At 38.6% G+C, this 21,772-nt stretch overlaps 1 protein-coding gene across 1 annotated transcript in view; it reads right to left on the bottom strand.

Moving 5' to 3' along the window:
* TTN (titin) overlaps positions 1-21,772 on the bottom strand; it is a 274,545-nt gene that overhangs the window by 58,178 nt on the left and 194,595 nt on the right. Inside the window, exons 230-261 of the mRNA XM_012726861.1 lie at positions 20,970-21,399; positions 19,421-19,729; positions 19,153-19,301; positions 19,024-19,056; positions 18,798-18,927; positions 18,076-18,375; positions 17,665-17,982; positions 16,408-16,704; positions 15,998-16,297; positions 15,599-15,913; positions 15,340-15,488; positions 14,739-14,889; positions 14,375-14,656; positions 12,625-12,927; positions 11,820-12,122; positions 11,444-11,725; positions 11,042-11,341; positions 10,648-10,950; positions 10,247-10,555; positions 9,852-10,133; positions 9,426-9,725; positions 9,034-9,327; positions 5,976-8,942; positions 5,345-5,665; positions 4,965-5,249; positions 4,570-4,869; positions 3,532-3,834; positions 2,766-3,041; positions 2,362-2,661; positions 1,965-2,267; positions 1,364-1,663; positions 592-879 (exon numbers count right to left, since the gene is read on the bottom strand). Coding sequence (XP_012582315.1) covers positions 592-879; positions 1,364-1,663; positions 1,965-2,267; positions 2,362-2,661; positions 2,766-3,041; positions 3,532-3,834; positions 4,570-4,869; positions 4,965-5,249; positions 5,345-5,665; positions 5,976-8,942; positions 9,034-9,327; positions 9,426-9,725; positions 9,852-10,133; positions 10,247-10,555; positions 10,648-10,950; positions 11,042-11,341; positions 11,444-11,725; positions 11,820-12,122; positions 12,625-12,927; positions 14,375-14,656; positions 14,739-14,889; positions 15,340-15,488; positions 15,599-15,913; positions 15,998-16,297; positions 16,408-16,704; positions 17,665-17,982; positions 18,076-18,375; positions 18,798-18,927; positions 19,024-19,056; positions 19,153-19,301; positions 19,421-19,729; positions 20,970-21,399 — 11,482 coding nt within the window. The remainder of the gene's footprint in view (positions 1-591; positions 880-1,363; positions 1,664-1,964; positions 2,268-2,361; positions 2,662-2,765; positions 3,042-3,531; positions 3,835-4,569; positions 4,870-4,964; positions 5,250-5,344; positions 5,666-5,975; positions 8,943-9,033; positions 9,328-9,425; positions 9,726-9,851; positions 10,134-10,246; positions 10,556-10,647; positions 10,951-11,041; positions 11,342-11,443; positions 11,726-11,819; positions 12,123-12,624; positions 12,928-14,374; positions 14,657-14,738; positions 14,890-15,339; positions 15,489-15,598; positions 15,914-15,997; positions 16,298-16,407; positions 16,705-17,664; positions 17,983-18,075; positions 18,376-18,797; positions 18,928-19,023; positions 19,057-19,152; positions 19,302-19,420; positions 19,730-20,969; positions 21,400-21,772) is intronic.

Raw genomic sequence — 21,772 nt, 5'->3', positions numbered from 1 at the left:
TTCTTTCTTTCTTTCTTTCTTTCTTTCTTTCTTTCTTTCTTTCTTTCTTTCTTTCTTTCTTTCTTTCTTTCTTTCTTTCTTTCTTTCTTATTTTTTTTAAAAAGATCTATTCATTTATGCATACAGAACTGGGGTACAGGCCAGAGGTGCAGGGGCAGTGAGAGGATTCACCTGAGACAGAGTGGGGAGCAGAAAAGGCAGATCGACAAGTACACTGCTGAGGGGAGCAGCAGGCAGGTCAGGAGAGGTCTGCCATGCCATGCAGTCACCTCTAGGGCGGGGCTCAAACTCAGACTGCAGAGGCTGCTGCTAGCTTGCAGTGCTGCGTCCTTCCCTGTTATGCCACCAGGGAGGGTCCACTTAAACTTTTATGAACCTAGTTTCCTCACATGTAAAATTAGGTAACTGGAAAATGTAATCTCCAGTCCTCTCTTCAGCTCTAAAACAGTATAGTTCTATGAAGAGATTAATCTGTAGCTACAAAAGATGCATTAGGGTATGTATCTATCTTCTTACATAAGGTTTTGTAAGTTCTACTACCTCACATTAAGTAAAGTGGACTATGGGATTCTAAGGAAATGCTTTTGTTACCTAATACTTTAAGCTTAATGGTGGCTGACTTAGAACCACTGGCATTTTCAGCAGTAATGGTGTAGTCTCCTGAGTCCTTTCGGTTCACACTGAACAGCTCCAGGGTGCACAGTTCCCGGTTCTTGGCCATTTTTATGCCTTCAGCTGGTTTTAAAAGCGTACCATCCTTCTTCCAAGAAACTGTTGGTATTGGTTTACCAAAGACAGTAGCATCCAGGCAAACATTTGTCCCAGCTTTTACAGTAACCAGAGATTTCATAGCCACACTGAGATCTATCCTGGGAGGAACTGGAAAAAAAAAAAGAAATAATTTAAGACAAGCAAAACTATATTAAAGAATTCCTTTCATAGAAGTGGGAAGTTCATTGCTCTGTATCTTTCAAAAGATGGATTTTAAAAAGTAATATATTCATTATAAAACAAATGCAGGCTTAATGTGAAAATTTAGTAACGCTGACAATGGAAACAAAAAAAAAAGTAAAGATCATCCTTAATCACAACACCTTAAATATTCATTATGATAATTTTGGTATATTTCTTTGTCCTCTCTCTGTACTTGTCTGTTTGAAATCATATAGTTCTCAAAGTTTTGTATTCTGCCTTTTAGTTTAACAAGTTACTAGGGTTTTCCAGAAATTTTTAGAGTTTGTTTGCAAAGTCCCTATTATTTTATTTGTTCTTCCCCCCATAGATGTAGGCTTCACTTTTTTATTAGGAGAAATGAACACCACAAGTTGCTCATCTTTGTCTATAATCCACTATAGAATCTTACCATTTTCTGCGACGATGGTCACTGGATCAGAAGGTTCAGAAGGCTGGCTGATGTTTACTGCAGTCTTGGCAATTGCTCTAAATTGGTACTGAGCATTTTCTTCTAAGCCGGTAGCTGTGTACTCTTCCTGGGGAATCTGGTGAGGTGTGGTATTGCATCGTACCCACTTATCACCCGGGAGTTTGCAAGCTTCAACAAAATAGCCAATAATTCTGCTGCCTCCATCGTGTTTTGGACGAGCCCAGATGAGAGATACAGTGTTCTTGGTAACATCAACAACTTCAGGCTTTCCAGGGGGATCTAAAACCAAAAGAGGTATTTTTAGCATGTATCTAAATAGTGGAAGTTTCAAATTTCCATATTTTACATTATCACCCCTGGTGCTAAGTCACTAGCCCAACAACATGACAATCATCCATTTTATTAATAACTTAACTGATAGCAATTTTTGAGTGCTTGCTGTGTGCATATTAGAGAGTTACATGAAGTTTGTTTGCATGGTGTGAGAGAGGACATATTTCTGAATCTTCACAGATTCTAAGATGCAAATATGCCTCCACAATAGTTAGCCAAACCAAATCAGCCTAAAAACAAAACTTACCAACTGGCATTCTTGCAGTTACATATTCTGTTGGTTTACTGGGAGGACTAGACCCCGCTTTGTTCAGGGCATATATTCTGAAGGAATACTCAAGTCCTTCCACAAGGCCAGCACAAGGATATTCAGTTGACCGGACGAGAGTATCATTAGCTTTCACCCAGAGCAAACTGTTTCTTTCTTTGCGTTCAATCAGGTAGCCAGTAATGGGGCTCCCTCCATCACTATCTGGTCTGTCCCATGCCACAAATATGCAATCTTTGTTGACTTTAGTGATTCTTGCGTTCTTTGGTTCACTAGGAACATCTGGAGATGAAGACATGGGAAATGTTCATATTTATTTTAAATAACAGATTAGAAAAAAAATATCAAAGTATTTTTCTGCCTGAAAGAAACATACCAAATGGGAACTTAGCCAGCATCTTTGGAGATGTGAGAGGCTCTGAAATGCCAAATCTGTTTTCAGCACGGACCCGGAAGATATACTCTTGGCCTGGGATCAGCTTGCCAACTCTGCAGGAAGTTTTGGTGACAGAAGCCAGAGCCGTGATCCAGTCACCTCGGCTCACGTCACACTTCTCCACTATGTAGTTGGTGATGCTACTGCCTCCGTCCTCCAGGGGAATGTGCCAGGACAGGGAGCAAGAGTCAGCATCTATGTCCGAAATGTCAAATGGAGGCTGAGGGGGGCCAGGTGCATCTGTGGGAACCCAAGAGCAAAGAATCATAAGAACAATGATTGGATAGGAAAACGTGTCTTTGATCCTCATGTTTACACACTCATTTGTCTGAAGTTCAACCTACCCATGACGATAATTTTGACTTTCTGAGTGTCTGACCCAGAACTGTTCTCTGCAGTAAGGCTATAGTAACCACTGTCTTTTCTAGTGACGTCTTTTATGATCAGAATGGAAGAACTGTCTGCTTTATGTACTGCCAGATGGCTGGATGTGACCACGTCATCTTCTCCTTTTTTCCATTTACAAATTGGATGGGGCTTTCCATAAACATGGGCTTCAACCCGGAGTTTCTTGCCAGCTTTAATAGTAATTTGCTCTGGCATAAGGATCTTTGGTGGCACTGAAAGTAAGATAAAAACACATTAATTTTGTAGGGAGATTAAGTATTCTCTGTTGGGAAACAATACTAACACGTTACTCACATTGTGGGTTGCAACTTTGTCCTTGAAATTAATCTTTGCATTAAAGCTAATATTTTTAAAGAAGAATGTGATAGAATAGAAAATAAGGATAGGTATTGTTTCAAGAAACTCACATATAGACACACACAACAGACACACATACACGTGTATATATATATATACATATATATATACATATATACACACATACACACATATACTGCTACATATACAGCCATATAATGATACTTATGCATGTTTATACTGTGTCATTATTTATTTATGATGTGTTTGTGGGCTTAAATGTTTGTAAATTACTGTCCTGTATGGTTTTCCAAGTAATTCTGAACTTTGATTCCTCAAGAAGAAATATTCACGTCAAAAGAAAATTCTAAAAAGCTTTACATGATAAAAACAATAACTACTTACACAGCTGTTCTTTAGCTTCATACACTCCATCAGTTTCTTTAGGTAAACTGACTCCAACAGCATTTCTGGCTACTACTTTGAATTTATATTTCTTTCCTTCTTTTAGGCCAGTAACAACAAGGCTGAGGTCTTTTACCACTGAGTACTCTGTCCAGCGATCTGCAGGCTGCTCTTCTTCTCTGTAACTAATGATATAGCCATCAATTTTAGCACCTCCATCACGCAGGGGAGGTAACCAGGCTAATGCAGCACTGTTCTTTGTCATTTCTGTGACTTCCAGTTTCCTTGGAGGATCTGGTTCACCTAGAAGAAAAGCATCATTTAGAAAATTGTCCAGATAACCAAATCAAGCCCATTTTTAAATCATACATAAGTTTTAGTATGCCACTTGCTTGAAAGCATTTGCAAATGGTAGTTTGCTGTGTTGAAAGTAAAGTATGAGTCAGATCAAAAAAATTTTAATGAGTGAGTTATATATTACATTGCTTGTGTTTCCAAAAAATAAATTATTTTCAGCAGCAAAGTAAAATGTTCATTGTAACATTATATACAATAGTCAATAGCTGGAAACCACCTACGTGTCCGTTTATGTATGAATGTATAAAGAAGATGTGGTATATGTACACAATGGGATACTACTCAGCTATAAAAAACATGAAATCCTGATATTTGCAATAAGTGATGGAGACCTAGAGGGTATTATGTTTAGTGAAATAAATCAGACAGAGAAGTGAAATAAATCAGACAGAGGAAAGAACATCACCATATGATTCTGCAAATGTATGGAGAGCCAAACAGTTGCATGCACTGAATAAAACCAAAACAAACATTTAAGCTGTAAGACCAAATTAGTATTTACCAGATGGGAAGGAAAAAAAAAAGAGGTGAGCAAATCAGGTAAAAGGGGTCAAATGTATGGCTACTTAATGAAAAAATATGGAGAAAAAAAAGAGATAAATAAAATGTGATATCTTGACCTTGCTAAAGTTTTGGCGGGGGGGAGGTCTGTAATTAAAAAGAGGTAAAGTTATTACTTACATAGAGGATCTGATGCCAGCACTGGTTTGGGGATATCTGTTGGGACACCAGGGCCATACTCATTGACAGCAGTTACTCTGAAGAAATATTCATTCCCAGGGACAAGATTGGTTACTTGGAAGCTTGTTTTCTTAACTTCTGCAGTAACTGTTGACCAAGTCTTCCTCTCTGCCTCACGTTTCTCCACAATATAATGTGTGACTTGGCTCCCACCATCATTTTCAGGAGGGGCCCAGGAAACATGGCATGATGTCTTAGTGACATCTGAAACTTTTAAGTCAGACACAGGTCCAGGAGTATCTGTAAAGAACCACAAAATCATATAGTCATGTCCTTCAGCCTCATTATTAATGAACACATTTTTGAAGAAGAGGAAAATCTTCTTAACAACCCACCTAGTACTCTGACGTTCACAAACACAGCCTTTTCTCCTGCTGGGTTCACAAGTGTTAAGGAATATTTTCCTGAGTCATCGCGGGTAGAATTAGGGATGACAAGGAAGGCCATAGTGTCAAGCAGATCAACTTGTCCTTTTCTGACCACGTTATCAATACCCACTTTGCGCCAGGTGACTTTAGGGGCTGGTCGCCCTCTCACCGTGGCAAAGAGTCGAATGGGACATCCTGCTCTCACTGTGACCAGTTTTCTCATGCTGGCATCCAGATCGATCTCCGGAGGTTCTGCAGGTGTCATGAAAACCATTAGTTGAATATTCAGAATGTGGAGAAACCAAATGAAAAGTGAAGTGAGTCATGCAATAAAGTGGGGGCCTCACCGAGGATTTCTTTAGGTCTAACAGCATCCTTTAGTTCTGCAGGGCGCCCAATGCCAACTTGGTTTTGGGCACACACCCTGAACTCATATTCTTGATTTTCGTCCAAGCTGGTAACAGTGAATTCCATGCGGACAAGTTGTGCCGCAGCATTGCATCTTTTCCAGCCTTCATCAGGTGATGCATCTTCTCTTTTGGGTCTCATTTCCACAACATATCCAATTATTGGTGCACCACCATCATACACTGGTTTCCCCCATCCAAGAGTTACAGAACTTTTGGTCGTATCAACTACTTTGAGGTTGGTTGGTGGACCAGGTGGTTCTGAAAATAAATTGTATAAGAATAAAGTTCACATGGTGAACTCCAGCTAGTGACACTAATGTGCAATTTTATAGAGTCAATGATCAATTAATTCAAGTTGGGGTGTTTAGTTTCTCAATTACTGACTCTTACTTTATTTCATAAAATTAGAATCTGCCATTGCCTGCATATTTGGCATTATTTGGTAAAAGATCTATTTGGAAAAATATTGGCTAAAATACAGTTTTTAAGTTAGGAATTCACTTATCTATTATCTCTGTGCTTGAGATGAAAAACTGGTGTAGTATTAGAAAAAACGAAAGCATCATACCTATGGGGTCTTTTGCTATCACTGGTCTCGATGGCAAACTTGGTTCTCCAATTCCGATTTCATTTTCTGCCTTGACACGGAACTGATATTCATGTCCTGGGAAAAGGTTCTGAACTTTCAGACGTCTTTCAGGGATTGCACTCTTGTTAACAGGGACCCATCGAATGGAATGTTTTTCCTTTTTCTCCAAATAGTATCCAGTGATGGACTTTCCACCATCATATTCAGGTGCATTCCAAACAACAGTCATCTCTTCTTTGCCCACTTTAGTGACTTCTGGGGGATCAGGGCGGCCAGGTTTATCAAATTTAGTCTTTGCAATAACTGGCTTACTTTCTGTTGGAGGTCCTGTGCCTATTTTATTTTCTGCACGGACTCTGAAAATATATTCATTTCCTTCTATGAGACGTGTCACTGTAGCACTAGGTATTAAGACATTGGCAGAATAGGTAGACCAAACCATTCGCTTGCTCTCACATTTCTCTAGAATATAATTTTGGATTTCACAGCCACCATCATCTTCCGGTGGATCCCAGCGAACAGTACACCTATCACTGGACACATCAGTTATTTTCAGATTTCTTACAGGACCAGGTTTATCTAGAACATTGACAGTAGCATAGGCCACAAAACTGCCAGCTGTGTTAGTTGCTGTAATCACATATTTACCACCATCACTTCGCTTTGCTTTAGTCATGGAAAATTTAGATGAATCAAAACTGGTATCGATCTTGACCCTTGGTGATCTTGTTAAGTCTACAGCATCTTTGTCCTTGGTCCATGAAACTTCTGGGAATGGTTTACCTCTAACCCCTGCCTCGAGTCGAATGGTATCCCCTGCTTTGACAGTTAGTACACCACTTAATTTCAGATCGAGCACTGGCTTCTGTAAGTCTTCCTTCACAACGACTTCCTCTGTCCTTACCCAGTCACTTTCACCACCTTCATTCTTTGTTTGCACTCTAAATTCATAAATCTGGTTTTCAACACAATTGTCAACCATGTAGTGGGTTTCTTTAATGCTTCCTTTATGAACTCTTTCCCAGTCAGCAGAGCCCTTGAGCCTTCTCTCAACATGATATGAGAGATTTGGGCTGCCACCATCATAATCAGGTCGTCTCCACTTCAGATAGACAAATGTCTTTCCTTTATCTGCAATATGAAGATTCTCGGGCTCGCCTGGTCTATCAATAGGGTTAATAGCCAGGATTGGAGTTTTTGTTTCAATGGTTGGCCCAACACCCACTTTATTCTCTGCACAAACACGGAAGTAGTATTCATTATTGGCTGAAAGGTTGGCCTTTATTAATCGCTTAGTGACATCCGAAGCTACAATTGACCAACCTTTCTGGTTTGGCTTGCGATATTCTACTATGAAATTTGTTATTTCTGAGCCACCGTTATCTAGTGGGTTTTCCCAAGAAATTGTACAGTTCTCTTTGGTTACATTGGTAACCTTTAAATTCTGGCAAGGCCCTGGTCTATCAAGGACATTTACAATAGCAGAACCTTGGGCATGTCCACTGCTATTCTTAGCTGAGATGATATACTTGCCATGATCAGCTCTAACAGCTTCTTTAATTTGTAACTCAACACGAGGTAGATCATGAATTAGGTCAACTCGCTTTTCTTTGACCAATACCTTGCCTTCCTTGGACCAAGTTATGTCTGGTTCAGGTCTGCCTTTAACTCGAGCAAGAATGCGGATGGTTTGGCCCACCCTAACAGTAATAACATCACGACAAGTGACATCAAGTTCTACTTCTGGAGGATGAAGGATGTCCTTTGCAATTACAGATTCTGGTAGTTCTCTGGGCTCTCCCTCTCCTACAATGTTAGCTGCCTTTATACGGAATCTGTACTCAGTTCCTTCAATTAGCCCAGGTACCCTGAAGGCACACTGCCTAATAAGTTCATCTTTATTAATCCTGTTCCACTGTGTTGTGCCAGCTTTTTGACATTCTACTACATAGCCAAGAATGGGGCTGCCACCATCACTGAGAGGCTTTGTCCACACTAAGTCTGCTGTTTCTTTGCTCTTGTCTTTCAGTTTAGGATTAATAGGTGGTCCAGGGGGTTTGATGGGCCGGCAAGCTTTTATTGGGTCAGAACTTGGTGATGGATTGCTTAGTCCTGCAAGATTTTCAGCAAAAACTCTAAACTCATATGTATTTCCTTCATAGAGTCCAGTCACTCTAAACTTCAGGTCAGCTATAGGTGTTTTGTTGACTCTCACCCATTTGCCTGTTATTTCTCGACGTTCTACATAGTAACCAGTTATTGGACTGCCTCCATCAGATTTTGGCAGTGTCCAGGACACTGTTGCAGCATTTTCAGTGATGTCAGTAACAACTGGTTTACCAGGGGGAGATGGAGGACTAAACTTATGTTTAGCCACAGTAGGAGTGGAATCAAGGGGAGGACCAACACCCATCTTGTTCTCTGCTTTAACTCGGAAAACATATTCACAGCCCTTTTGCAGATGTGGGATTTTCAGTTTTGTCTTACTGCATCCTGCAGAGACGACACCCCATGTGTCTTTCCTTGTTTCTTTTTTCTCAACAATATAATTTATCACAGGGGTTCCTCCATCATCCCTAGGTGGCAGCCAAGAGATAGTCATGTATTCAGGAGTAACATCCAGAATATTAATAGGACCTGTAGGTGGACCAGGAACATCAAGAACAGTAAGATGTACAGCTACGGTTTTGCTGCCAGCTGCATTGGAAACTGTGATTTGATATTCCCCAGTGTCTCTCCTTAAGCAGTCCTTAATGGTAAGTACTGATGAGAAGTTGTCAGTTTCTACTTTGTAGTGATCGTCTGTTTGAATCTCACTTCCATCGGTTGTCCACTTTGCAGTAGGTACAGGTACACCTCTTATGATGGCAGGAAATCTGACTGTCGTTCCAGCTTTTACCACAAGGCCTTCAATTAACTTCAAATCTAGCTCCACAGATGGAGGCACTGGAAATTAAACATGGAGAAATTAAATTTTGATTTCTATAATATGAGTAATTTTAAAAAGAATCAAATTGATAACAGTTACAAAAGTTACCTAGCTTTTCTTGACATTCTATTGGGATAGTTGTGTCAGGAAGCCCAAGACCTACAATATTTTCAGCTCTTACACGGAATCTATAGATCTTTCCTTGTTGTAGTCCAGTAACGACACACGCTAGATCTGTCACAGTCTTGAACTTAATCCAGTCTTGGGTGCCATCTTCTTGATATTCCACCAAATATCCAGTGATTGGAGAGCCACCATCACGATCTGGCTTGTTCCAAACCAGGGAGACTTCAGTCTTGTCCACATCTACATGGTGTAGGTCCTTAGGTGGCCCTGGGGGTTCTTTTCAATATAAGAAATTATGATGAATTAATAATATTCTCAAAGACAGCCAAACAATACCCCCATTTTTTTTTTTAAATCCACAGAAAGCAACTTACGTAGCGGATCCACAGCCTTGATGGGTTTAGGTGTTTCAACAAAAGGACCACGTCCATACTGGTTCTCAGCAGCTACTCGGAAGAGATACTGATGGCCTTCATTAAGGTGTTTTGCCCAGTGACTCTTTTTCTTTGACGTAGTTGAAAGTGGTGACCATGGGCCACTGGCAACATCTCTCCTCTCAACCACATAGTTGGTAATAACAGAACCACCATCATCTAGCGGTTCCTTCCAAGTCAGGTAACAAGAATCTTTCCTGATTTCACTGACTTCCAGATCTCTAGGTGGCCCAGGTTTATCTGAAAAATGTTAAATAACATAGTTATAAAAGTGATTTAATTCAGATAACACCTCAAAATATAACAAACTTTATTTTAAATATGCTATTATGTACCTTAAGTACATCATAAATAGTAAAATCTTACCTAATACAAGAACTTTTACTGAGACAGTTTTTGAACCAGCTGGATTCTCCACTGTTAAGGAATAAACTCCACCATCTTCATGGGCAGCGTTACGAATTTCAAGTTTGCTGCCAACTGGAGTAACATCAATTCTTGCTTTTGTTGGAGCCTCTCTGTCTTCTTTTTTCCAAGTTACTTTTGGGAATGGCACTCCTTTGATGATGGCACTAAGTCTCAGAGTGTCACCAACTTTTATGTGTTGTTCTCTTGCCATGTTGGCATCAAGAATCAACTCAGGGGGTTCTAGAATAAAGAGAATGGAACTTTCAGATTTGATTTGTTACTCTTTTATAATTAAGCCTATATAATGAGATACCTATTTTTCTTGTGAGTACAGCCAAGAACATTCTACTCACCAAGTCTGTCTTTTACTAGCACTGGCTCAGGAACATTAGCTGGATCTGATTCACCAGCTTCATTGACTGCCATTACTCTGAATTTGTAGGTTTGACCATCCCGAAGACCTGTGACTTTATATTTAGTTTCAGGACATGACTCAGGAGTGTGATTGGCTCTTCTCCACTCTTCATCTCCAACTTTCTGGTACTCAACAATATAACCCAAGATCTTGCTCCCACCATCATGGCGTGGTGGTTGCCAGGTTAGGTCAACTGAATTACATGTTGTATCTACTGCTTCAGGATTTATAGGTGGACTTGGTTTAGCTACACAATAAAAGAAAAAGAATGAAAAAGGCATTAGAATATAGCTGTAAAAAAATTAGGTAATATGAAAATTGAGTACTTTAATACTATACCAATTGGATCTTTAGCAAAGACTGGTTTGGATGGTGGGCTTGGATCTCCAATACCAATTTCATTTTCTGCAGAAACCCGGAATTCATACTGACACCCTTCTAGAAGATCAGGAACTCTAAATTTAGTGTATGGGTGGATAGGGTCTTTGGTCACTCTAACCCATCGTTTAGACATAGTTTCTCTCTTTTCCAAGATGTAGTTGGTGATAGGCTTTCCTCCATCATTGGGCTTCTTCCAGGTTACTAGTGCAGAGTCTTTGGTAACTTCTGTAACAACTGGCTGCTCAGGTGCATCAGGGACTCCTGTTATAACAAATGTTAGCAACATGCATTAGAGATGTATCTTATTAATGATACCAAATATTGAATTATTTAAAAAAAGTGAAATGCATACTGAAACGATCTCTGGCTTTCATTGAATCAGACACCAGAGGATCACTTATTCCATACAGATTTTCAGCATTTATTCGGAAAATATAATCTTTTCCTTCAAGCAGCTTAGAAACTTTGCATGTTGGTTTAGCACTTGCAGACATCACAGGGAGCCAGATGTCTTTTCCCACCTCCTGCTTCTCAATAATGTAATTGGTAATTTCACTGCCCCCATCATCTAAAGGTGGCTTCCATGAGATAACCATGTGATCTTTGGTCACCTCATCAAAAATAACCGGTCCTACTGGTGGGCCAGGACGATCTGCAGGAAAAAAAAAAAAAAAAAACACAGAGAAAAAAAAAAGCTTCCACTTTTGCTTTGGAAATAACAGAATATCTATTCTTTTTGTTAAGTAATACTTACCAACAACATTCACTTGACAGAAACCTTTCCTAGAGCCTGTACTATTCTCCACAACCACTGAGTATTTGCCAGAATCTGAACGTTTGGCTTTGGTCTTCTCTAGAGCAAGTGTTGTTGGCGTGGTCTTTATATGAGTGCGATCATCTTCTAGCACATCAGCTTCATCTTTAAACCAAGTAACTTTGGGGATTGGTTTGCCTGAGTAGCGACCAGTGAGGGCAAAAGCTTCACCAACTCGAACTGTGAGCTTATCTCTGAAGTCAAGTTCAAGTGTTGGAGGAGCTAAAATTTGTAATTATAAAAGCAAGTCAGTTTTACTGATGACTTATGATAAATCTACTTACATTTCAAAATATAAACTGCATTAGACACATACCCAATTCATCCTTGCAAGTGATTGGTTTGGTGCAAAATGATGGTTTGCCTTGTCCAACAATGTTGACGGCACTGACACGGTACTCATAGGTGTCACCTTCTTTTAGGCCTTTAACAGTATATTTTCTGCTGAGCAAGTTGTCCTGTGTAACTTTGTGGAACTTCTCAGTTCCAATGAGTCGACTTTCTAGGACATAGTTAATAATTTCTGATCCACCATCATACTTAGGAGGATTCCAAGTGAGTGAAACAGAATTTTTGGTAACTTCTTTGACTTCTAGGTCTTCAGGACGTTCTGGTACAGCTGCAGTTGTAAGTATGGAATTACAGTGATGAAAATCTTATCTTAGTAAGATAAAGTAAATATTATTTTGAGTATTGCATTTAAATAAAACTATCTGCTTTGGTTAGCAACAAAAGAAATCTCACTGTAGAACTTTTAGAGCCCAAATCAATCTAGTTTCCTCTGACAGATGAAGAAAAAAAAGTTAATTGAGGCCAAGTAATTTAGGAAAGTTCTCCAGAGTTGGTAGTTTTAGAGCTAGGAGACTACTTCAGTTTCTATTTTATGCCATTGAGAAATTAAAAACAAATCATGGTAGTGTACATGGAAGGATTTGAAATATATCCAAAATCTCTTTCACAATCATATTTATTACTATGAGTGTCAGATGATAAGTAATTGTGCAAAAATTGTTTATCAAATAAATGAAATATTTGGCATTTATACACTTATCCTGTTACCATAACCTCACTAAATAAGCAAAGAAGTGATTAAGAATAAAACTGCTTAAAACTGTACTTACTTATTGGATCTCTGATGACAAGTTCATGTGGTGTCTCAACATATGGGCCCCTGCCAATACTATTTTCAGCTGCAATTCTGAAAAAGTAGGCTTTTCCTTGTATGAGACCCTGTACAGTAGCATTTTGTCGGGTAACTGTACATGTCACTGGGGTCCATGCTTTGCGGTCAGCTTCCCGCTTTTCAATGACATAATTGGTGATTGGAGAACCTCCATCATCTTCTGGAGAAAACCATGTCAGCTTGCAGGAATCATTGGTTAGGTTGTCAGGCAGAAATGGTGTTCCAACAGGACCTGGGACATCTGGAAATAGAGGAAACAATTTCTTGCAGTGTGTGTACAATGAATTACACAGCTCAGTATTTGTTTTCCTGTTTTTTTTTTTTTCTTAAAGATTTTATTTATTTTGACATAGAATAACTGGGGTGTAGGCCAGAGTTGTGGGGGTGGACAGACACAGAGTGGAAAGCAGAACAGGCAGGTCTACTGAAACATACTGCTCAGGGGAGTAGTAGATGAAACAGGAGAGGTCTGCTGTGCCACATGGGTCAGTTCCCTGGCCAGGGACTGAACTCAGGCCTTCACAGATGGTTGTTATCCTCTTTTTAGAAAGGAGATGATGTCATGAAGAAATAGTATTTTGTGTCTATTAATTGAGTTGTATTTCTCCTGGGTATTTACATCCAACCATTTTTTTAAATACAGTAGTTACAAGTTTGAGGAGAAATTGAGGACTTGGGGATTTTTTTTTATGTGTTTGGTTATTTGTGGGTCAGGTAGGAGGGAGATATGGGGAGGAGAACACACAGAGGGAGACAGCTGAGTGCTGAAGAGTGGCCTGGCCATTACTTTGGTGTCTAGTTTACTCTGCAGAGATGAAAGGAGAGAAAGATTTTTATTCCTGAAAAACTAGAGAATCAATGAGTAATAGAAGCACCAAATTGTATATTCCTTTTGAGAGGCTTGGAATTTCACCTGGATATGCCAGAACACTCAAAGTAAGGTCATTTGGCAAAAGGACATTTAGGAGCTTGAAACTGAAATATTGGATCATTGCTCAGTGAGATATTTTTGCTTTGCCATTTTCATGAGTGGAAGCATAAGATGTTTTCATAACATTCATTATGTTCAGTAGAGAACAGGTTGTTTTCTCATAGAAACTATGGCTCGTTGGGGTATGATAAGGCCTAAAGACATGCTGACAGAGAAATATGAGTGGGAGGGCTTCACATTCTGAGCAAATCACTGCAATAAAGCAGCCCGTGACAGTCATGAAAAAGCCATAGAGTCAGCTCACTACACAGTAACTAGCAAAGCAATCCTGCTTAACCAAGCAAGATGCTGTTCTTTACTTAGAACACTGAAACCCTTCAAGCTCATTCTGCCTTATTATTATTACGATAATTAGTAAATGAGGCTATGGTTCTATGATGTGAAAAAGGTTAACATCAGGAAATGGTTAAACATTCATGTACATTTTCACTAAAGTTGCTTTTATGAAACCTACATAATGTGTAGCATATTATATATAAAAAAGCAGCATAAAATTAATTATATATAGTAGAGATACAACCATATCAAATATCTGAGGGATCATTTTTAAAGACTGCTAGTAGTGGTCAATGGAATTGAGGGTGATTTTTATCATTTTCCAAAATGTTTGTAACATAGTTTTTTTCTGATGTAACATGGTTGAAGCTGTAATAAAATGTTATTTTTGAAAGTTGCATCACAAACCGAATTTATTTACCTAATACATCCACGATAATTGTCTTCTTTCTTTCTCCCCCTTCGTTTTTGGCAAGAAGGGAATAGATACCCTGATGACTCCGCTGGCAGTTCTTAATGACCATGGATGAACTAATGGCCGTGGTCTCAATGGCAGCTTCTTGAGGCAGTGCTTTTTCGTTCATGCTCCAGGTGACAGTTGGAGTAGGCTTTCCAGACACATAGGCAATGATCCGAATCACCCCTCCAGCATGGACAACGATTCTGTCTCTGACGCTGGCATCCAGCTGAAGGTCAGGTAGAACTGGAAAACAGTTGATAATATGATTTTCATTTTCAATCCAAAACATAAGTATTGAAAGAACAGTAGAAATATAAATAATTACCGATCCGGTCCTTCATCTCAATGGCATCTGTGACTTCTCCGGGTTCTCCAATGCCAGCAATATTGACTGCTCTAACTCGGAATCTGTAGAATGCACCTTCTTTTAATCCTGTCACAACAAGTTTTGTTCCCCTCACTTCTTTATCTTTAGCCTAGGGGGGAAAAATTCGTAGGCATTTTGAAATTAGAATAGTTCTTTTTAGCTTTTTGTTTTAACAGTTTTCAAAAAAGTAACCCACAGTATATTTAACTCTCTTTGGGAAAATTGTTCCCAGTTTAGGTTTTAGGGCTCAGGTATTATAGGTAAACGCTGACAAATTATCTTGCAAAGGTTATGTTATAACATTACTAACAAATGACTGAAAACAGACAAACAAACCTGTATTCCTCATTTATTCTACTCTTTCAGGATTTATAACCAAAAGATAAATTCACAATAATATAACTTAACTGATTTCCATTAGGTTTTTGACATAATATGATTTTAGATTATCTGTTATAATTATGTCATTTTTCTGATTTTTATCTAAAAGATGAAGTGAATGGGGTCGAAGATAACTACCCTCAACATTTATGTTTATATAAAGTCACATGTCAGCTACCTTTTCCCATTCTTCTTTTCCTTCTTCTTTATACTCAACAATATATCCAGTTATTTTGGATCCACCATCTTTTAGTGGAGGAGACCACTCCAAATCTGCAGATGACTTAGTCCAGTCTGTGACTTTGGGAAATGGAGGGCCAGGAGGGGCTGGAAAGGACCAGGAGACATTATTAGCATTCTTGACCTTCAATGGGACACTTGAGAAATAAAATTAAGAAACAAACAAGCAAAAAAAGGGAAATGGTTTCAAGGCTTACCAGTTGGATCTCTAGCAGTGACAGGGTCTGACGGCAGACTAGCTGGACCCACACCAGCAGCGTTGATTGCATATACCCGGAACTGATAGTCAGAACCTTCTATAAGACCAGTCACTTTATAAGAAACACCCAAAGTCATAGCTCTGATAGGATCTCGGTTAACTCTCTTCCACCTCTTCGAAGTGGTGTCTTTCATTTCTAGCCAATATCCTGTGACAGGAGAGCCTCCATCATATTCTGGCTCTTCCCAGTTGACAGTCATGGCATTCCGAGTAACGCTGCTCACTGTTGGCTTATCTGGTGCTCCAGGAACAGCTATGGAAAAAAATCACATTGGTTTATTAGAAATTATGAAAACACAAGCAAGAATGACTTAGTATATGAAATATGTCTACTTACAGAAGAGATTTCTTGCTGTTTCTGGTTCACTGTCAAGAGGCTCCCCAATGCCGTATTTATTCTGGGCCATGATTCGGAACACATATTGATGGCCTTCTAGCAGTTTAGGAATTGTGTACATGCACTCTTTAGGTTCACTGGAGACCCGAACCCAGGTCTTCCTGTTAGCTTCTCTTTTTTCAATTACATAGTTTGTAATTTTAGACCCACCATCATCTAGAGGTGGAAGCCAAGATAGTGTCATTTGATCTGCTGAAATAGATTCAAACTTTATTGGTCCCACTGGAGGGCCAGGGCGACCTAAAATGGTGTGAAAAAGGAAAACCATTAGTTGAGTGATTTTTAAAGTCAAATATTATGTCTATAAACAGAAATATTATGTCTAAAACCAGAAACCATGTATTCATTACCAAGGACATTCAGTCTCATTTCCTTTGATGCTGTTCCCAGATTATTCACAGCTGTGATGGTGTATAAGCCAGTGTCACTCCTCCGAGACTGTGGAATAACTAAGGTACAAGTATTGTCTTCCACGAGTTTATTGACATGGGTGTCATACTGAACAGGCTCTTTCTTGTCAGGCTTCATTGGAGGGGCTTTAAACCACGTTAGTGTTGGGAATGGCACACCTTTAATTTTGGCCACAATGTTGACATCAGTTCCTTCTTCAACCTCCATGAATTCTTTTAGATCAATTGATGGTGGACCTAGATTATTAAGGAAAAAATTTGTCATAAGGAACAGAAAGCACTAAAGGATGGAAAACAGAATTTAAAGAATTGCTCTAAGTAGATATTTTTAGCCCATCCTAATATAAAGAAAAGATCACTCTTTAATACTATGATACAAGTATGGGGAATGGCTAAATGTAATTATCATCTTTTATTGAATATATGTGCCTGTATATCAGCTATTACAGATACAGCTATTGTTTAAGCATATAGGTATTCTGACCAAAAGACAGAGGGAAGTGAAGACTGTAGTTATTCAGGTTTGGGAGTCTGTCATGACACTCTGTTTAATGTTTGTACATTTATAAAAGGACCCACTAATTTCATTGTGAGATGACTTTTCCTTAAAAAAATATAATTTCTGGTAGAGGCAAAATAATGTTTTCTATGAATTTTGTATAAGAATATGCAAGAGGGTAATGACTATAGCCTTCTTAAATTTTGAAGAGAGAAGTGGACAAGTACATAATAGTAATGATGCTAACAATAATTAGAGTAATTATTGCCCTATTTATATGTACATCTGATTTATGCACATATTTTATCTATTAAAATGATATACATATTAGACAGAGGAAAAAGACTTGGTTGTGTAAGAAATACAGGTTAACAGTTACTGAGCAAAAAACTGGCTTTGTGCAACATGCAGAAAAACTGCTTTAACATTGGAGCAGTAAAAAAGACTGTCATGGAAAAAATATAATAAGAAAATGCCAAAACCACATTTTAAATGAAGGAAAACTTATAAGGAAATTCCAAAAACCACAATATTAGGAACAGGTGGCTTATAATAAAATTTGATTATTCTGTGGAAGTTGAAGGAATGAGTGGTTGAGAAATGTGCCCATATACACACACAACCCATTGTAGCTTCCTGATACTATGATTTGGGGCTGTACTGAGATAAACATTCACTATTAATATATTGGTACTTACAAGTCTGGTCTTTGACAATCACAGGGCCAGCGGTGGCTGATGGCTTACTGACTCCTGCAGCATTGACAGCTTTGACTCGGAACTCATATTCCCCACCCTCTACCAGGTCCTCAACAGTAAACTCTAGTTCTTCCACATCACGCCTATTGCATTGTTTCCATGCTTCTTTCTTTGTCCCAGTAGGATCCCATGCGAGGCACTCAACAATATAATGGGTGACAGGAGAGCCCCCATCATTCTTTGGGGGTTTCCATGACAAGTGTACCGTGTTCTTTGTTATGAGTCCAATCTTGAGTTTAATAGGGGGATCAGGAGGATCTTCAAAAATAATTAAAAGAAACATTAAGTGTTGTTTTATAACAGTATGTTTCAAGTTGGGCAAACAATTTTAAACTTAGATTTGAAACTTACAGATTGGATCTCTGGCAGTGGTCCTCTGAATGGTTTCCACAGGTGCACCAACACCAAAACGGTTTTCTGCACGCACACGGAAGAAGTACTGCTGTTCAGAGATGAGATCGGGAACAACAAACGAGGTGCTTCCACAGTTTGGATTGACTTTAGTCCAGGCTTTTCCATCGATTGTCTTCTTCTCGATAACATAGCCTTTGATCCTGTCTCCTCCATCATCATCTGGAATCTTCCATGAAAGTCTGCAACTACCTCTTGTGATGTCGCTGACTTTCAGATCTTTGGGTGGCCCTGGTACATCTGTTGGACACAAGTCATAATGTAAACAATGCTATTTTTTTTTAAGATTTTTATTTATTTGTGCACACAGAAATGGGGTACATGCCAGAGGCTCAGGGGTGGCGAGAGGCTTCACCAGAGACAGAGTGGGGAGCAGAACAGGCAGATCATGAAGTACACTGCTGAGGGGAGCAGTGGGCGGGTCAGGAGAGGTCTGCCGCGCCATGTGGTCACTTCCTGGGCAGGAGGGAATCGAACTCATGCGGAAGTGGCTTTAGCTTCTCAGTGCTGTGCTTTAACCCGCTGCACCACCAGGGAGGGCCAACAATGCTATTTTTATACGTACTGCATGTTAACTTATTGTGCCACTGGAGTTTCAACAATGCTATTTTTGTTTAAATAATTTGTTCTTATTCCATAGTAACTTTAAAAGTCTTTCTTACCCATGACTTTAACTCTGCAACTTGCAGTCTTTTGCCCTGCTTTATTCTTGGCTGTGATACTGTATTTGCCTGAGTGAGATCGTTTGCACTCGGGAATAATGATTACTGATGAGTTTTCAGCAGTCTCCAGCTGTACAAAGAAAACAGTAGTTACACATTGGATAAAATAGTAGCAGTATTGAAGTCAACCATACTTTGAGTTATTTCAAAAATACTTTTTCTTTACCTGTGCATCCTCAGGTATATCATGAACTCCATCCTATTAGGAAAGAAAAATAGTGGTGATGTCATTTTGCCTGAAAGTGATTCAAATGGAAACACGGAGATGTATAATTTCCATATATATATTTTTTACCTTCAATGCCTTCGTTGCTTTCCCATCAAATTCCCAAGATGATCTTGGTGTTGGGCGCCCCTTGATGACAGCAGGAATCCTAATTTGTGAGCCAGCTTGACAAACTAAACAGTCTTGTGCTCCAATGTCAATGAAAACTTCTGGCACCTCTGTAAGACCATGAGAACAGTATGCTAACATGTAACTCCCCTTTTCCAAAATAAGTAATTGACATATCTTCAGTTAATTATATTTAATAATAAAATCAAAATGGCTCAAGTACTGGTACCTTGAATATCCGTGGCAGGGATCTCTCCAGTTGTACCACTTGGTTCAGATTCACCAGCGTCATTGACAGCTTTCACTCTGAATCTGTATTTCCTGAGTTCTTTCAGATTAGGTACCACACATTCACAGGTAGTTAGAAGTTTGTCTGGTTCATTTACATTTTTCCAGTCAGTGGTACCTTCTTCTTGCATTTCTACAATGTATCCTTTGATTGGACTGCCACCATCTTTGGCTGGAGGTTTCCATGCTAGTGAGATGCTTGACTTTGTTCTATCTTTGACCTCTGGGCAGGAAGGTGGCCCAGGTGGATCTGATTTAAAAAAAAGCAAACACAACAACATAAATTTGAACTCAATGGAATGCTAGGTTTATATACCACAAGAATTCTCTGATGTGAACATATTTTATTTTTAATCTACGGAAATATTAAGACTTACAAAAGAATTAACTACCTTTGGGAGAAGAGAAATAGATGAATAGTCTACATACTTAGAATTATCACAAGAAAGAGCAAACAACTAAATGGGATTAGAAAGAATATACTCACTACATCTAGAGAGATCTATATTCTATTTACACATGGTTTATAGAGAGATCCCTTAAAAGAAAGCCTGCACTATCCAGTTTAAACTTAATTTACCATAAAAGTAAAATGAAAAATTATTTCATCATTAATTGATAACAACCCTGAACTAATCTTAGTAGCCTCTAGGGGCAGTCAAAGTCTACAATAATCATATAACTATCCGTGTCACTTATGACAGCATTTTACAACTACAGAAAGTTTTTAACTTTGTAGCAAAGATCTTTCTTTGTACACATTGTACACAGAACATGGTCAATAATACTTTGTTGAATGAATGAGTGACTACTTCATTTTATAAAATATGCCCCATACAGAAATTAGAGTATTGTAAGTCTTCTTCTTAACAAGGCATTGCATTTTTTTACCTACAGAGAATCAAGTAAAATATATGATGTAGTAAGTATAATTAGTCATTCAGGCCATCGTATTTTAAGTTTTGAGTTGATATACTTATAGATCTTTCAGAAAAATTTCTCCTTTTAGTTGCCCTCACTGACTAGTGCATGAGAATCTCTTGTCCTTGAAAATTTAGCAATATTTGCTTTTTTTGTTCCACTCTTACTGAAGGACCTGATTATTGAGGGAGAAATTTCCACAGTATCTAATGAGATAAAATTTTATTTAAGGTGTGGGAACAGAAAGGAATTTATAATTCAGGGTTTTTATTATTGTGACTGCTTGTAAAATACTAGGTTTACTCCAAGAGTCTAAAAACTACATGGCTTTCTGTATGTATATATGTGCATCTATATATGCATGTATGCACAGCTATATATATAAATGCATGTATGCAGCTATATATACATACATACAAATACACATTTCTGAACTCTATATAAATTGAAATCTTTTAATTTTAATGAATGAATAAAATAATTGGTAAGAAAAATACAAGATATTTAAAGCAGATTTATCCAGTGGCTTTACTCTTAAGAATGAACCCCAGAAGTAGAAAAATACTTACATATGGGATCTCCTGCCACAGCTGGGTCTGATGGTTCACTAGGTGGGCCAATTCCTGCAGCATTTATTGCCATCGCTCTGAACTGGTATTTAACGCCTTCAATCAAACGGGGAACATTAAATTCAACACCTTTCAGTCCTACTTTGGTTATGGGAGCTCGGCTAACACGTGACCAGTAGGAACCTCCCTCTTCTCTCTTCTCTAGCCAGTAGCCAGTAATTGGAGAACCGCCATTATCCAGAGGAGGAGTCCAGCTCACTAGCATTGATCCTTTGGTGCGCTCCAAAACTTTTGGTTTTCCTGGCGGTCCAGGAAGGCGATAAGGATCTTGAATGACCACTTTATCTGATTTGCACTCATCACTTGTTCCATATTTATTCACTGCCCTAACTCGGAATTCATACTGACCATTGGGGATAAGTTTCCAGATCTAGAAATCAGAAGAATAGTAATTAAAAAATAAAATACACTCGTGATTTTTCACTTATTTTGAAATTCAGTTAATTTGATAGCAAGACTATAAAAGTAATTCTATAAAATCAAATACATACATAGGTTCAAATTACCATACATCACACATGGAGAAAGGCTTTTGACATGAGAATATATACACTTATTGCACCTAACAATGGATCTCTTCAGTAAAAAAGAATCTGTGTATCAAAATATTGCTAAGTGACATTATATGTGTGATGCTGAAAACTACGGTAAAGCTTCTTGTGTGTTTTGAGTTTAATCATTAAGTTCCAAGGTTATAATAGAATGGTGTTAATTCAGAGTCATATTCTTTTAGCGTGTATAAG

This window comes from Condylura cristata, unplaced genomic scaffold (genome assembly GCF_000260355.1).
Source record: "Condylura cristata isolate star-nosed mole 26May11 unplaced genomic scaffold, ConCri1.0 scaffold00002, whole genome shotgun sequence".
NCBI lineage: Eukaryota > Metazoa > Chordata > Mammalia > Eulipotyphla > Talpidae > Condylura > Condylura cristata.
This window is presented reverse-complemented; position numbering and strand designations above follow the sequence as displayed.